Here is an 18,413-nt window from a genome sequence, read left to right on the forward strand (position 1 = left end):
AGTAGTTGGCATCAACTACTGCAAGTAATACGATGGAATAGGTTCGTTTATAATTGTAGAAATGGGAGCCTGAGTTGGGTGGAGCTTGGATGACCACATGCTTACCATCAATGGCCCCTAAACAATTAGGGAAATTCCAGCGCACATTAAAGTCCTGGGCGATCGTCTGCCAATCTTCTTCTTGTGGCACTGGCATGTACTGATGCACCAGACCCTCCCACATAGCCTTTGCCACTTCAGGGACAATGGTGGACACTGTAGACCAGCCCACTCTGAAGCGATAGGACAGTGAGTGGTATGAGTCTCCAGTGGCTACGTATCTGAAAATATAAGACATAAGATAGGTTGGTGGGAAACATTTATATTTTAAAAATGCAGGTAATGCTATAAATAATATTGCTTGAGAATAAATTATATTTACAAATAATACATAATTATAAATAACAATTATATATATTTTTTCAGACAAGAAACTGTTATAGGCCTATTTGATGACCTGTCATGTTATACTATTTCATGTAGACTTGATTTGGGTGTGTACAGTGGTCATTTACATATAGCCAACAGCAAATTTACCAACAACAAAATTGTGGGCATATAGTATATATATATATAGTGTACACACATACACATACATATACATGCACACATAGGCCTATACATATTTATATATGTTTCTATATTACTGATTTAAGTTTGTACATGAGACAAATTGCCAGGCGCTCGGCTGGGCTGATGGACTCCCGGAATTAAGTATCCTCCCTGGTAATTTTTGGGCCAACAGCCTGGAGAATCTCATCAAATTCCTCTCGTGAGACCCGAAAGTACTCATGGAAATCTTCCCCGTTTTGGTGTAGACGCATCTCTTGCACTAAATGGTGATACTCGCCGAGATGTTTCCTCCGAGCCAGGTAGTGTTTTACCCACACTGATTTGGAGTATTTCTTTTTGCGTCTCCAGTAAAGGAGTGCAACAACAAGAGCCTTTATTCTCCGTGCATTTACCATGGTTGAATGAATGAATGATGAATGAAAACATAAAAAATGACCACCAATAATTTTGGAGGGAAAATGAATACAACATTAAAAACAATAATATATATATATATTAAATTCATCATTTTTTTTAAACTTATTTATGAATAACCATGCCTTTTTTAAAAGTATTAAGTGTTTCGGATCAAGTTTTAAAAAAAAGTATTAATAATTCTGCGCACACTGATTTGATTGGACTACATTGGAATACATCACATCCGGTCGGCCTATTCGCAGAAGTCCAGATATTTTCGGATACGGATCCAAAGCTCAAATCGGATCTGAATTTTCCGCATACGCATATGATCGGAACTCTACGCAGCTCCCGCACGACTCTCCATTGGAAATGAATAACTTCCGGTCCGACGGCTATTGTTTGACGTGTGTAGTGGAAAGGCGGCTTAACAATTAAAATATCCACTGTAGCTGCAGCCCAACTTTATTCTAGCCTACGTGTAGCACGTACATGTAGCAAGTGTTCAGCGTGTGTTGACGCAAAGTCGTGAACCATGGACATAATTGAAAGTTTATGCACTGGGATTTTGTTGGGATTCACTTTATATATCAGAGATTGCTGAGGGGTGTTTATAAATATCTGGATGTTTCTTAATGTTTCTTAATGACAGAGGTTAGGTACAGAGCAGCCTACACAATCGTTGAACTAGGCTGGAGGCGTAATTCAACAGCACAGTTTTTCAGCACTTGTCAATCTCACCATTTAACCATTTAACCCAATGAGCATGTTATACAAAACTCTCAGACATTGACATTGCCTATTCATTGCCTTTTCATAGTGTGAATTCAGGACACACTTGTATCCTATCCTTTTACTAGGGTAGGAAGGGGGGGTTCACCTGCACCCGAAAGGTATATTTTTGTAACCTAGTTTTTTGTAATCCTTAAGGTGTCTAGAAAAGGAATTTTGATGTTCCCCACGCAAATTATTGCCCCATATGTGATTTTTTGTACCATGTTTTGTGTCCGTGCTTGATTTTCGGCTGTGAAAAATGAACACTTTAAATCTACATAGAATCTGAACAATACATCCTACAGGCGCGTCCCAGCGGTACATCATAGGTGGTGCTGCAACAAGGAAGCCGAATGTTTTCAAACTCTTCCTGGCAAATGATGAGAACAAGACACAACTCGGTAAACTGCTACTGGAGGTGTGGGGCAGCAAAGCATCTGCATCACGGCTGGAGAAATGTGGAACAGCAGTGGTAGTCGTTGAAGGCTAAGTGTCTGTGTAGGACTCCAGACACAGACATTTTCTTCATCCTCCTACACCACGCTCAATCCATCCCGCTGACATCTACGTCGACATTGGGACCGGAAAGCACAGGCGGATCCTAAATGTCAGTGAACTGGCAGAATGTAAGGGGGCAGACTACTGCACAACAACACTCGGCCTATACGTCTTCACAGGAGAAGACGTTACAAGTACCTTTAGAGGCAAAGGGAAGGTTGGGCCTCTGAAAAAGCTGCAGAGTAATCCATGCATGCATACCATGCAGCCTTCAAGTGAGTATTTTTAGTCAGATATCCTGTAGCATGTAATGGCAATTAATGCTGAACATAGGTATTGATACATTGTGACTTTGTAATACTTTACTTATTTATGTCCTCAGAAAACTTGGTGATCAGTGGTCTGTGGAGCCAGATGTGGTGGAGGACATCGAGGCATTTACATGTGTAATGTATAGCCAGGCCTGCGAAAAATCTGTGAACAACGTGTGCAGCATCATGCTGAAAAAAATGATTGGAGAGGATGAGATGCTTACCACCAGATTCAAGGTGGATCTGTCCCGGCTCCCGCCCTGCAGAGACAACCTGGTCCCACACATCAACCGTGTCAACCACCGTCTGGCCATCTACAAGAGAGCAGCCACACCGATATTCTGGTGTCCCAAGCCCCATGATCCTGGCCAAGGCTGGGAAAAGACTGAAGAGGGTACCCTGGAACCAGTGTGGTCTTGTGGACCTATCCTCCCCACTTCACTCACTGACTTGCTGGAGGAAACAGTCGAGGAGATGGTGAGGAAGACGAGGAGCAAGAGGTCGATTATGAAGACCTGCTGTATGATGAATAGACATCATTGCCTTTGACCTTTGATTAGAATCACTTTTTTCTATTTCAGCTTATTCTAATGGGGATTTGTTATACCCTATATATACACATATTTGACTATATGCGTGGTTTTCTGTTTTGTTTTAATAAATATAATACCAATATAACGGTTTGAATAGTAACTCCTTATTATGGGAGATGTTCATTTGGACCAACATGTGACAATATTTCAAGTAGGGATCATCAACATTTGCTTATTAGACATCATAAAGACTATAAAAATACAAAAGTTAGAAAACATACATCAATAGGGTCATAGGGGAGGAGTTCCAGTGTTCCAATGTCACCGATTTTTTACATTTTTTTGCGTTTATTTGAGTTTTAATGCACCATACATCATCTAATCATGACAGTCCTCATGTCTATCAATTCCTCATGCAAAGACGAAGAGAAAATGGGGTGTGTGTCTGTAGGGTTTATTGTTCAAATTCTATGTAGATTTAAAGTTTTCATTTTTCACAGCCGAAAATCAAGCACGGACACGAAACATGGTACAAAAAATCACATGTGGGACAATAATTTGCGTGGGGAACATCAAAATTCCTTTTCTAGACACCTTAAGGATTACAAAAAACTAGGTTACAAAAATATACCTTTCAGGTGCAGGTGAACCCCCCCTTCCTACCCTACTATTTATAAAAATGTATTTTTATATAAATATTTATTTTTTATTCTGAAAATCTGATGACATATTTTGCACACAGGTAAAGGTGCCCAATTACAGTCATTTCTGAATATAAATTACAAAAGTAAAAAAAAAAAAAGAAGTGTTTTGGAAAATAGCTCTTTATTTGATTATCATAAAAATGTGTTTTCTAGAGATATCGACATCGGTAAATATCGGTATCGGCCATAACAGCAATATTAATATCGGTTATCGTATTGGCCACAATTTTCACATCAGTGCATCACTACAATTATGTAAAAAAAAAAAATTAAAGTCCTTAAAAGAAAAAAATGGGTTTTATTGGTAGTAGAACACTGAGTTTATGGTGTTAATGCCTTTACAAACTGACACGCCTCCAGCAATTATAGACTGGGTTAAATACATAAACATTGTCTGGCTCAGTTTCAAAGAGGATAAAATGCAGCCGATGGCCCAAAGATAATCACATAAAATGATGAGAAAATAAAAAAATATATAGAAATTGGATGGTAGTTATTATAAACAATTATAAACTGAATAACACAATTAATAACTAAAGATAGATAGATAGATAGATGGATAGAGATAGACAGACCCAGAATATAACACATAGTTTTACTATAGTACTATAGTATATTTACTATAGTAAAACTGTAGTTAACCATGACTGTAGTAATGGTTTTACTAAAGTATCTTACATTTAAGCTATTTAGTTACAACAAACATCTACAAAATATCAACAGAGAAAAGTTACCATTCTATGATACAGAGTTGATGACAAAGATAGATATAGATAGACAGACAGACAGGCACTATCTGTCTGTCTGTCTATCTATATCTATCTTTGTCATCAATAGATAGATAGATAGATAGATAGAAGCTCAAAGACTGACGAGTGTGCTGAACTGTGGTAATATGCATATGCTTTTATTATTTCTGATTCATTCATAGTAAATATAAAGACTGGACGCCATCACATCAGCATTATTTCCTAAATATAGTCCTAACTATATAACACTAGCCTGGCTAACATCAGACCGCTTCTCATTGAGACGTGGTCCGGGAACCACATGTTCATTTTCTCGTATTTGAGGCGTGGTTTACGAATGCCCAGAGCCGTTTATTGGGCGCTACGAATGTCTATCAAATGCGCCTGTACGTAGCTCATAGCCAATCGTTTCAATCATACCAGATGACGTATGTAGAGCGACAGAAATTCGACGAGGAAGACGAAATAAACTTGCGTTCTAAACTATTTAGAACACTATCTAAGGCTGCATCGAAAGGTCACTTCGCGTCTGCTGCCATGTTAGATCCATAGATATAAACAAACTGCTTACAAGTTAACCGAACCAAAGATTAAGAAACATCTGTCCCAGCTCCTCTATTTTTGTAATTAAAGTAGGCTATCCATTGATTGCCCTGTTTTCTTGTTAAATTCTGTCTAGAATGGAAACGATGGCACAGAGCCTGGAATGGACAACAGGCTTTGTGAATCCCAATTAGCTGATGAACTGTTAACTTTAATTGGCGAGTTTGTGGCAGACATTCGGCAGCAGCGACAACCTGGTGGTATTGTTGTTTTCACTATGAGAAACTAGTGTATGGGCTGGACTATATCGGAAATCTGATGGAAATGTAGTCTCACATTAGAGGTTTTAATGGTCAGTGTACCCACACTGTAATCATGCAGTTGTAACAGAGTTGACTATAAGCATTCTTGGGTAAAGTGTAAAAAAAAAACTGTCAAAGTAAAGTGGATGTCAAAGCACTTATTATTGTTATATGTAATTAAATGTTATCAAGGTCCACACGTTAGGGGACGTACTGGGTGTCCACAGTGCCACATCACCCTGAACATCTGCAGTTTAGATCGTCTCTACGGTTCACTATACCTCAGACTGCAGACATACTGGGCACTTCAAGTCGGATCGGGTATTGTCATAATTTTGTTTAATTGCATAATGATAATTGTCAGCTTGACTTCACTCATTACAAACTGAATCCACATAGAATTATGTTTTTAAAATGTAAAATAAATCAATGTTACACTTTTTTTCTTTCTAGTATTGTCATTATAGTCTGATAAAAAACAATTAAATCACCATTAGGTACTGTCATTTAAACAGTTACAGCACTTAAATTACTATGCAACGTAAATAATAAATCCACACACATAATACAAATCAGGATCATCAAACATTAATATCTCAAAAAACATTGCTATGCCCCTTTACACATAATCTACAATTACATAAACGAGGATATTACTCTTTGGAGAAATATAAGGAGCTTCACCTATCTCACTGACCAGTTCACATGAAACTGTATTAAAGGGGTTTACAGAAGGAGCAATGGCGACATCCTCTGGCCAGAAAAGGCTACTGCACAACAGCGTCCGCACATGTTCTCCTGAGCACGATATTAACTCTTCTTAACTCAATCTTATAAACGTTACTACGTAACTTAGACATCAGAAGCTCACACCAGTTAACTTATTATTTCCTACAGTGTTTTACAGCATAAACATTGTTCTACCACTATAAATCTCACTCATCACGCTGGGCACATGTTAATGCATTGTAATTCTACAGTATAGAAACACTAACACAACAAAGTGACAGTCACTTACTTTTCGTCAGTAACTCAACACATGAATATTGGAAGCTGGATCATTCAGAAGGGTCTAAAGAAGCTACACAACACAGGTACGTAGGCTAAACTATGCTGTTGAACTTGAACATGTTTCTGTTTCCACTATAGCCAACACACTGGCTGAGTCCCAATTCGCATACTATCCGCTTACTAGAATTAGTAAGTCCCAAATCGTAGTAGATTTTAGAGCTATAAACAGATGTTAACCTGTGTTACTGTAATATAATGAAAACCCATGGCACATTGTATGTTAATTGGAATATTTTTACTATTAACAATACAAAAGTGCTTATTACTACTATCATGAATTGTTTAACTGAGAATGTGGTTTAATAAAATATAACTTCTATAGAACTTTAAAACAAAACAATATAAACTTTATAACAAAGGAGAGTAAAGATGGACGACTCTAAACATAGTCATGTTCCATTAGTGCAGGAACGTGGACGTCGGGTGCGGAAACTGTTCCTCACGAAATCACTGCACACAACTTCTCTGTTGGTGTTGTTCTCGTTGTTGACATCATCATCCACATCTGCTTCCATGATGTCACCGGTGGCAAAGCACATGTTGTGTAAAATGACACATCATGTAACAATGATGGGGGTGAAGTCTGGGCTCACCTCAAGGGCTTTAAAAAAGATGGCCCTCCAGCGGGTCTTCAGCATGCCAGAGGCCCTCTCGATCACGCACCGGCCCTGGAACGATGTCTGTTGTAGCGGGCCTCAACTGGAGAGGCAATAGGCTCACGGTAGGGGGTCATGATGGTCAGGCAGGGGTTCCCTCCATCTCCCAGGATGCACCAGCCTTCGGGTGGGTATAACTGCCTGCTGTAAATGGCGCTGTTCTTTAGGGTCCTTGCATCATGGACAGATCCAGGAAAGCCGACACAGATGTCTAGGACCTTTCCTCTGTGGTCTCACACAGCCTGGAGCTGGACTGAATGGAATAATTTCCAGTTAAAATAACAGGCTGCATTGACCACTGGGGGCTTTATACGGACGTGGCAACCGTCAATAGCTCCGACTGCCACCCGAAAAGCAGGAAAGCCTGCAAGCCTGGCAAACCCTGCACCAACCTCCTCCAACTCTTCACCCTGAGGGAGACGCACCATCATTTTAGTAGGCCAAGGATAGCCCTGCTGACCACAGTCGATTTAGAGATGTCGAATGCTGAGGACACAACCTTATAGGACGCATCATGGGCCAGCCAGTACAAGAACATCACCACCTCTGTCTTTTGACCATCCATGGTCAACCTGATAAGGCAGTGCCTCTATGAGGCTGTTTATTGATGGTCTGGTCAGGCGCAGATAGGGGCGGAGGTCAGGCGCAGATAGGGGCGGAGGTCAGGGGCAGATAGGGGCGGAGGTCAGGGGCAGATAGGGGCGGAGGTCAGGGGCAGATAGGGGCGGAGGTCAGGGGCGGAGGTCAGGGGCGGAGGTCAGGTGCAGATAGGGGCGGAGGTCAGGGGCAGATAGGGGCGGAGGTCAGGGGCAGATAGGGGCGGAGGTCAGGGGCAGATAGGGGCGGAGGTCAGGGGCAGATAGGGGCGGAGGTCAGGGGCGGAGGTCAGGGGCGGAGGTCAGGTGCAGATAGGGGCGGAGGTCAGGGGCAGATAGGGGCGGAGGTCAGGGGCAGATAGGGGCGGAGGTCAGGGGCAGATAGGGGCGGAGGTCAGGGGCAGATAGGGGCGGAGGTCAGGGGCAGAGGTCAGGTGCAGATAGGGGCGGAGGTCAGGGGCAGATAGGGGCGGAGGTCAGGCGGAGATAGGGGCGGAGGTCAGGCGCAGATAGGGGCGGAGGTCAGGCGCAGATAGGGGCGGAGGTCAGGGGCGGAGGTCAGGGGCGGAGGTCAGGGGCGGAGGTCAGGGGCGGATAGGGGCGGAGGTCAGGGGCAGATAGGGGCGGAGGTCAGGCGCAGATAGGGGCGGAGGTCAGGCGCAGATAGGGGCGGAGGTCAGGGGCAGATAGGGGCGGAGGTCAGGCGCAGATAGGGGCGGAGGTCAGGGGCAGATAGGGGCGGAGGTCAGGGGCAGATAGGGGCGGAGGTCAGGGGCAGATAGGGGCGGAGGTCAGGGGCAGATGGGGCGGAGGTCAGGGGCAGATAGGGGCGGAGGTCAGGGGCGGAGGTCAGGGGCAGAGGTCAGGTGCAGATAGGGGCAGAGGTCAGGTGCAGATAGGGGCGGAGGTCAGGGGCAGATAGGGGCGGAGGTCAGGGGCAGAGGTCAGGTGCAGATAGGGGCGGAGGTCAGGGGCAGATAGGGGCGGAGGTCAGGGGCAGATAGGGGCGGAGGTCAGGGGCAGAGGTCAGGTGCAGATAGGGGCAGAGGTCAGGTGCAGATAGGGGCGGAGGTCAGGGGCAGATAGGGGCGGAGGTCAGGGGCAGATAGGGGCGGAGGTCAGGGGCAGAGGTCACGTGCAGATAGGGGCGGAGGTCAGGTGCAGATAGGGGCGGAGGTCAGGGGCAGATAGGGGCGGAGGTCAGGGGCAGATAGGGGCGGAGGTCAGGCGCAGATAGGGGCGGAGGTCAGGCGCAGATAGGGGCGGAGGTCAGGGGCAGATAGGGGCGGAGGTCAGGCGCAGATAGGGGCGGAGGTCAGGCGCAGATAGGGGCGGAGGTCAGGCGCAGATAGGGGCGGAGGTCAGGGGCAGATAGGGGCGGAGGTCAGGCGCAGATAGGGGCCGAGGTCAGGCGCAGATAGGGGCGGAGGTCAGGCGCAGATAGGGGCCGAGGTCAGGCGCAGATAGGGGCCGAGGTCAGGCGCAGATAGGGGCGGAGGTCAGGCGCAGATAGGGGCCGAGGTCAGGGGCAGATAGGGGCGGAGGTCAGGGGCAGATAGGGGCGGAGGTCAGGCGCAGATAGGGGCGGAGGTCAGGGGCAGAACTATGTTCATGTTGCATGACGTCATCGAAGTATGTACTTTTTCCTCACAAAAAAAGTACATACTTTTAGGTCGTAGTATAAGTAGGCGAATTAGGACTCAGCCACTAACTACACACTTCCTCTACCATAACCACAGAAGAAGAGTTTTAAAGTGGCAGGCACCCAGAAATGTCAGAGCCTTTTATACAAGTATGGTGTTGCCATCAAGAGTCCGCTGTGACCAAGGTGGACAGAACAATGCCGTCTGTCTCTTCATGGAGGTGTTTGGAGGTTCTGACAGGGGGAAGGAGCACCCATAATCAGCGGATTGAGAGACCGTGGGGAGATGTTTGGAGAGGTGTTGTTAATGTTTACCATTCGCTCTTCACCCATTTAGAAGATGATGGAGTAGTGGACTGCAACCATGAGAGGCAACTTTGGGCACTCCTTTACATCTACCTTTCTCGAATAAACCGGGACTTACATCTGTTTGTTAATCAGTGGAACCATTACCGCCTGAGAATGACGTGTTTACACGACAGATTCTCACGATTTGGCCCTTTTGGCCTTCCATAGTTATCTGTCGTGCTTGTCAGTCTCGTCGCCGAATGGAACATTGAGCGCCATAGAGGCCAAGTAAAAAAACTCCTCAGTTTGCTTAGCGATCGCCAAAAAGTGCACAAATCACACCTCTCACACACACACACACACACACACACACACACTGAATCTAACGCAGATCTGGAGACAGAGATGACTTTATTTTTTACAGATCAACAGAATGTGTTAAACTGTGTTTCTTGTCCAAACACTGACAAACAAGAATCAGTTTAACACAATTAAGCTTTGCTGACCAAGTACAAAATATAATTCACACAAACTGTTCATAAAAATACAAAATATTACATACATTTTACCAAATATTAGAAAAGACTAGACAGATTTGGACAGATTTATCAAGTGTTTTTCTCACTGCAGACATTCACCAGTATTATCTTTTACACACGGACACGTTAAACAAAACATCTGATCTCGTGTCTTGCAATAGCATACTTTAATTATTTGATCTGAATGATCGATCAGTCTTGTATTTTGAGAATACTTCTCTTCTCTATATCATTCATCTCCTTTAAAATTAGAGAAACGTTGTACCGTAGCTCCTGGAACTTGGCAACTGGAACCTGGAAAAGAGAGAGAGAGAAAATAAATCACTCTCACACACACACACACACACACGCTCGCACACACAGTTTTCTACAGAGAATCACCTGAACTGAGAACACTGGGAATAACGCAGTTATTTGACGGTATATTAAAGCATCTCTCATGATTGTGTTCATAATTGCAGGTGCTCTGAGATCAGCTGATGCTTTTGGAAGATCTTATAATTGTGTTTAATGGATGAAAATGCAATATTGCCAAGAGGGATCGTAAATGGAAGAACTGTTTATTTATGGCCAACAAACGTATTCATGTTGATCCAGCAAAACACCTGTAATTATTTTGAGATATCATAAGAGCCATATTTGTATACTTTAAATGTTCTGTTCTGTATTTTTGGAGGAAAGTACAGTATATAGAAAATAAGCAGACCTAATAAAGTCTACTCTTTTTGTTACTCGTCAGAAAATATGAAAATAAAAATGAAGCTGCTAACACGTGTGAGCTTCTGTTTTTGATGCGTTAGTAAATCTCAGATAAATGAATAATGCAGTAATAATAATGATAAAGACCTGGAAGCGATGTACGTGTCCATCGGAGAGCTTGATCTGCATGAGGATTGAGGGCTGAAGAGCTCGAGCCAGAGAACTGAAACACACACACACACACACACATCAGTATCAATCATATCTGCTTCTGTTCACATTAAAACAATAATATTATACATTTTATTTATAGGCGCCTTTCATGGCACTCAGACACTCCATAAATCCATAAAAGCCATGACATTAAACAATAAAACCAGTACAGCAACAAACATTAGATCACATTAAAGCCTGCCTGAACAGATACGCTTTAAGATGAGATTTAAAGACCGAAAGACTAGAACTGTTGCGAACAAGATCTAGAAGATATGAGGAAGCCAAGTGCTTTGTAAGTTAAAAGTAAAAAATTAAATTTACACGAAATTTAAATGGGAGCCAATGCAGATTTAGTAAAACAGGAGAAATGTGTTCAGTTTTGGTAATGACTCGAGCTGCCGCATTCTGTCCCAGCTGTAAGGTATGAAGAGGTTTGGAAGGAAGCCCATAAAATAAAGCGTTACAGTAGTCGATTCGTGATGTGATGTGATGTGACGAGGGCGTGCTCAAGTGCAGCAGTGCTCTCGAGTGAACGACACGACGCAGACGCTTTATAGTCCTAATCTGAAGAATGCAGAACGGGCGACACTGTTAACATGAGCTTCAAACACAGAGTTCTGTCAAGAATGACACCCGAACCTTTAACCTGATTAGAGGAGCAGAGCAATTATCTATTACCACAGAAGAAATATTTGACTTAGTTATTGTATTTTTTGAACCAACGAGAAGAATTTCTGTTTTACTACTATTTGAGAAAATTACTTGAAAACCAATTTTTTAATTCACTTAAGCACTCGCCAAGAGCAGGAGAGGGAAACTGAAGACAGATACAGCTGGGTGTCGTCAGCATGACAATAAAAATGGATATCATATTTCCTAAAGATGATGTCAATTGGTAAAAGATAAATAATAAACAAAAGAGGTCCCAAACCAGAACCCTGGGGAACACCAGTGACAACACAGGTGGGTTTGATTAGACTGAATGTGGTCTGTGAGATAGGAGTGAAACCAGCTTAAAGCCACACCAGTAATGCCAGTAGACTCCAGTCTGCTCAAGAGCACAGAACGTGAAATGGTATCAAATGCCATGCACTTATTAGTGATTAGGGATTAGCCCGACCCACTGGAGAAGAGAGACAGGCTGAAGAAAGTAGGCTACTAGAATGTTTGCTGAATATTATTACTTGATCTGGTTTGTTTAATAAACATCCTTTTTTTATTATAGTGGACGTGCCTTTTGTGTTTAAGAGTAAAAGCTTTAAGTTAATAGTATATTCGTGTCTCAGCCGCGAAGCTGAGCTCCTGTGTTCAGCCTCGCTCTGTGCGAGCTGCAATGAAATTATAGTGTCTGTCAGTTATTATAATACAGATGACAAAAACAATTGTCTAAATGATGTTGCATATTCCTCAAAAGTTCTTGTGATGATATCACTAGTTGACAACATAGTACTATTTTCGTAAATCATAGGCTGTGATATTGCGCGCAGATGCACGTGATGCAACACTGCAGAGCCGACAGACTCGTGTGTCAGACTCATAATTAGGTCAAAAACGATTTAATATACTGCAAATAGCCTACTAGTTTTTTATGTATATTTATAATTCATTTAGGCGGACAACAAGGCTACCAAGTACTGCACACAGTGCGAAGCTAATTAATTTAATGTTTTTTTTTCCCTAACGTCATTTTTAGTCGAAAATTTCAGGACTTTAGTCGACCAAGATTTTCTTTGGTTGATTACAGCCCTAATAAATACATACAATCATGCTCACAATTATAGCTAACACAATTAATTGTGAAAAGTGTCATAAGTCCTGTTGTATTTGTGTTCAGGGTTCCCACTCGTCTCTATTCTATTGAAGAATCTTGTAAGAAAGAATAATCAAATACATAAAGTTCAAACATGTATTTGCTGTATCTGGAATTTTTATTTCTAGAAAATATTCACATCATTAAAACTGCACTGTAACATTAAACATTAAAATGAACTTTCTTAAAAACTTGCTAACTAGCGTTCTACCTACACCCAAGCGCACACAAAACATCACTGTGTTTACTGACTGACAAGGGGTCCATAGGAGGACAGGTGGGACGTCTGGGAACCCTGAGTTATGAAGAATATGGCTTCCGGCCCACTAAAGAAAGCTTTAGCTAAACTCTAATTGTAGAAGGACAGTAATTGCTTTAAATGCAGTTTTTTCAGTTCTTCACGTCTATATGAAATGATCAATACTACTGTACCTGGTTGAAATGGCAACATCAACTCTCCATTTAAACTCCTCCATCTTGGCCAGACTCGGCTCTTGATGTCGAACACTCACTGGGGTTAGCCTGGAGGAGGAGAACCGGTTATTCAAGAGCCGGCCAGGATAATACAGTCAGTCAGTGTGTGTTTCGCTCTGACCTGTTTCCAAAGACCACGCCGGACACGTCTGAGAGGAACTCTTCAGAAATCCTGTGATTAACAGATAAATACATCAGATAAGTATCAGATACATACGAGAAAATATTACTTTTTATTTGAATTTTACCAGCATAAAATAATTAATTTTACTGTATAAGACATCTCTTACCGAAGAGCTCTGAGATCATCATTGAAAACCTGAAACAAAGAGAATTCAAATTCATTTTGATTAAATTGATGCGTTGAAATATCAGTTTTCATATTCACACAGAGCATCATGATCACAACACAAGTCTGTAATTGCAGTAATTCAGCAGTTTTACACACTATTATAGAAAAATTAACACAATTTTACTTTCAGGGATATTCCACCGCTGGAAAGATGAATGTGTATTTAAATTGGGTCATTTATGTAGTGGAAATGTGAAATTATTCTAGAAGTTGGAGCCTTCTAGACTGAGAAAAGCCAGAAAATGTATTTTTGGCTCATGTGGACGAAAGACAACAACTCCCAGAATGCACTTGCTTCACTGAAATACTAGAAAAGGCAGTATCTTCACAACTATGTTCCTTTTTAGAAAGAAATGATATCTGCAACCATCTCCAGTCAGGATTTAGACCTTACCATAGTACCGAGACAGCTCTCGTTAGAGTCACAGATGATCTCTGGGTAGACGGGATCATTCATTCATTCACAGATTGAAAGATTTTTGGCAAATTCAGAATGATTCAATTCGAGATGATTCACAATAAAATTCGATGCGATTTGAGGATAGTGTTAATGGCTACAAAACCTTATTAAAGTGTTCCAGGTTCATTAAACACACAATCCCTCCATGCAGAGACTAGAATATCACGCACTTCCCAACTCGATTTGCTCCTATCATCCGATCGTGGTTGTGTCTCTATTAGTGTTACTCGATCTTAGTGCTGCATTTGATACTATCGACTACAACAGATGTCTTATCGATCACTAGTTCAGTATGGCCTACCACAAGGCTCAGTACTAGGACTGTTGCCGTTCACTCTGTGCGCTACCCTCACACACACACACACACACACACACACACTCTGTACATGCTACCCTTGGGAGATATCATTAGGAAGCATGGCATTAGTTTTCACTGTTATGCTGATGATACTCAGCTCTATATTTCTTCACGCCCTGATGAAACTTACCAATTCACAAAATTAACGGAATGCATAGCTGATATAAAAAACTGGATGACTCGTAATTTCCTACTTCTTAACTCTGAAAAAACAGAGATTCCAATTATTGGCCAAAAAACGTCCTCACATAATAACGTAGAATACTGTCTAACACTTGATGACTGCTCTGTCAAGTCTTCGTCGTCGGTTAGGAACCTGGGGGTGCTCTTTAATACCAATCTTTCATTTGAAAGTCACGTGTCTAGTATCTGTAAAACCGCATTTTTCCATCTTAAACGTATGATGGATAGATGCACTTTTATCATGGATAGATGCACTTTTACATAACTCTGATTTGTATTCGTCTGAAACTAGAATGCCATATACACCTAGGATGAGTTGAGGGTGAGTAAATCATGGGCTAATTTTCATTTTTGGGTGAACTATCCCTTTAAGTATCGGTTTCCAGAATTGTAATCGATTTTCCATTCCCTATAAAGCACTGTGGGTTTGGTGTAGCAGCGTCAGTGAAGACAAACACTCCACTGAACACAGTAAAGACACACACACACACACACACACACACACAAGGAGAGGTTACAGACCTCGTGTCTGAGCGCTGGCCTACGCAGAGCCTCCTTCAGGAGAGCGTACAGTCCTGCCATCACACGGTTCAGGCTCTCCTCTGAGATGAGTCCACTCTCTGAGATCCTCTGAACACACTCACAGCAGTCCTGGCCCTCCATGGCCTTCACCACCGCTGGAACACAGCAGAACCACACAGGTGAACCACTCAAAGCATATTAAAAACACCACACAGACAAACAACATTAAAACATTAAAGTGGTGATTTTCACCACAGGGGGACTTTAAACATACTGCTGCCAAAACACCTACGGTTGTGCTCAGGGGCGTAGTTTGTGGGGGGGATGGGGGGAAGATAACCCCCCCAATGTTCAAACCAAATCTACGCCCTTGGTTGTGCTGGATTCACAAGTTTGTTTTGGGTTTTTTTTGTATTATTTTCATGTTATCAATGTGAAGCTGCTTTGATACAATCTGTATTGTAAAAAGCGCTATATAAATAAAGGTGACTTGACTTGACAAGTGTGTATAACCGGTGAGTTTGTTTTCATGACAACTGAGGACATTTTTATGATAACACACCTGCAAATGAGGACACTCGGGAAAATAGGTGATATATGAGGACATTTTGGGTGTCCTCATTTTTCAAATGGCTTTAAAAACATACTAAGCAGTGTTTTTTTTTTATGTAAAAATGCAGAATGTTTCCTGTGATGGGCAGGTTTAGGGATAGGGGCAGTGTAGGGGGATAGAATATACAGTTTGTACAGTATAAAAACCATTACGCCTATGGAATGTCCTCACAAATCACATAAACATGGCTGTGTGTGTGTGTGTGTGTGTGTGTGTGTGTGTGTGTGTGTGACAATGTTTTTCAATTCACCTCGTCATTCGGTTTACAAGATCGCGGATGTTTATCCTAAAGTGTTTATATGTGAACGGCTCGCGCTGCTCGTCACGTGAGCGGATCGTCATACTGAGATCACGGGTTTAATCGGGCAGTTTCCGAAAGATTGGCCTTTCGGAGTTTATAATGAAGAGCTGGTAATGAAACTGACCTCCGAGTATCTGTGTGAAAGTGTCTCTGTGGAGATTCTTCAGGTGTTTGCCCAGCAGCTCCACCTCAGCAGGGACTCTGCCCCCGAATAAGCTCACGGACTCGCTCATCTTCTGCACAGACGCGATGAGGAGAGAGACTGGGCTCCGACAGATCCTGAGCGAGCTCTCCTTCTCCTCCTTCTCCTTCCTCTTGTTTACTGGCGATCCACTCTTTAGCAGCAGTATCGCCACCTACTGCACTGGAATAATGAAACTCGCATGGGTCTGAAGTTTAACATCTGTTAACACACACACACACACACCCTCATAGAGCTCCATGTCCAGCTCTGTCCACTCTCAGGTTATTATAGACCTGAGTCATATATGTAATAGTGTTCTGTATAGCTGTCTGTCCATTACACCTTTTCCTAAAATATCCTCATTCTTCATTCTGTCCTTCCCTTTCTTAAAGTAAACATCATATCTTTGTCTTGTGTTGTTTGACTCGTGTTATTATAGAGACGGCAGCGGGAATATAATACATTAAAACAGTGGACTTTGAGCTATAATAAGCATGTCCCAGCCGGGTCCGTCACTTACTGGGCTCTCTGGCTCAAAAAGCTCGTATGTAAAATATAAACCTGCAGAAATAACAAATCCACAAAGGTTGTGATATTAATGTTGTACACTAGAGGGAGCCACAGAATATTTTAATATTTAGAATATTTGTTTCCTATCAGTTTCAATGGAAATGCATTGATCTAGTTCATTTGTATAATTATGCTGTACTGACAGTATACTTTTAGTGTAGAAATATGTGAAAGACTTATGGATAATTACATGTTTCATAACTTTTATCTGTCCCTGTAGGGGGTTTGGGGGCATGCAAACTAGGATGTAAGAAAAAATGTTGTGCATTTTAATGTTAAATTCATCAATCTGGTGCACTTATGAGTTCAAAATTAAAAGCTCAACCCATTTTCAGTGTGCAAATGTGACGGATGTTAATATTTATGAGTAAATATTCAAAATAAGAATTAATGTATTTCATTAATGATCCTTCCTGTCAATTTTTGTTTATTTACTTTATACTTATTTTCCTAAGAAAATGCCAGAATTTTGTTTTTAATATCATTAGTATTAATTTGGGAAAGAAGTTTTGCGTTGTATTTTTGCTGACGTCGTGACGTCATTACCGTTCACCTCGCGCTGCGTCCTCAGTCTGCTTTGAGTGAGTTGAGGAGAGGTAAGCAGTTAGAGGTGCTCTTCCGATTTAAGTTTATAAAAGTTCTCAGAAGGTTGATTAAGTTCATAATATGCGGTAACATTATTGTTAAGTAAGGAATAATTGACTTCAGGCCGTTGAATTATTAGAAAAATAATGCACACCCGAGGTGGTAATGCGGTCACGACGCGAAGCGGAGTTACACCTCGGGTGTGCATTATTTTTCTAATAATTCAACGGCCTGAAGTCAATTATTCCGCGTCTACTACAGTTACCACACCTCAAAAAATTGTTCAGATTATGTATTTAAAGACGTTTGTAAAGTTTTTGTCATTAAAACGCTCTTGTATGTAGGACTAATTTCTTACGCATCTAATCCCATGCCTCCGTTGCTAATTCCAAAACGTAATTTTAGAGTTAGTAACGGAGGTTTGAGCCACTGATAGCAGACTAATGCTGGGACACACGACTAGCTGACACAATCTCTGACTGTTTTCATCGACTGCAGCAGATTTTAAACATCGACTTTGAACACAGACTGAACGCGCTGAACACGCGTTTGGGCATTATCAGTCATAAGTAGGCTATCAAATTACATTCATAACCGGCCTTAAAGTGTGTCCCCGGCTTAATGTAGTTATTAATGCAGATATTAGAGAGAGATGATGCAATATTCCCAGGTAGCAAACAGACGTTGGCCCAACGTTGGCCCGACGTCTGTTGTTGTGTTGGGCCAACGTTGGGTGCTGACGTTGGCCCAACGTAATTTTGTCCGTTGGGCCAACGTTGGGCCAACCATGCTATTGGACGGCCAGCAGACCTTCTGCCAACCTAAAAAATACCTTACCAACCTTCTGCCAACTTAAAAACCACTAAAACAAC

General features: G+C 42.0%; 1 protein-coding gene across 1 annotated transcript; it reads right to left on the minus strand.

Moving 5' to 3' along the window:
- Nucleotides 1-10,069: 10,069 nt before the first annotated feature.
- Nucleotides 10,070-16,566, minus strand: commd5 (COMM domain containing 5). Its single transcript, XM_084134149.1, has 7 exons — nt 16,327-16,566; nt 15,289-15,443; nt 13,704-13,732; nt 13,535-13,585; nt 13,372-13,461; nt 11,061-11,136; nt 10,070-10,508 (listed from the first exon to the last, which is right to left on the minus strand). Exons 1-7 carry the CDS (start codon nt 16,433-16,435, stop codon nt 10,407-10,409), a joined length of 612 nt encoding a protein of 203 aa, XP_083990275.1. The 5' UTR covers nt 16,436-16,566; the 3' UTR covers nt 10,070-10,406.
- Between the last annotated feature and the right edge of the window lie 1,847 nt (nt 16,567-18,413).

The sequence above is a fragment of the Abramis brama genome (genome assembly GCF_963993115.1).
Source record: "Abramis brama genome assembly, chromosome: 13".
NCBI lineage: Eukaryota > Metazoa > Chordata > Actinopteri > Cypriniformes > Leuciscidae > Abramis > Abramis brama.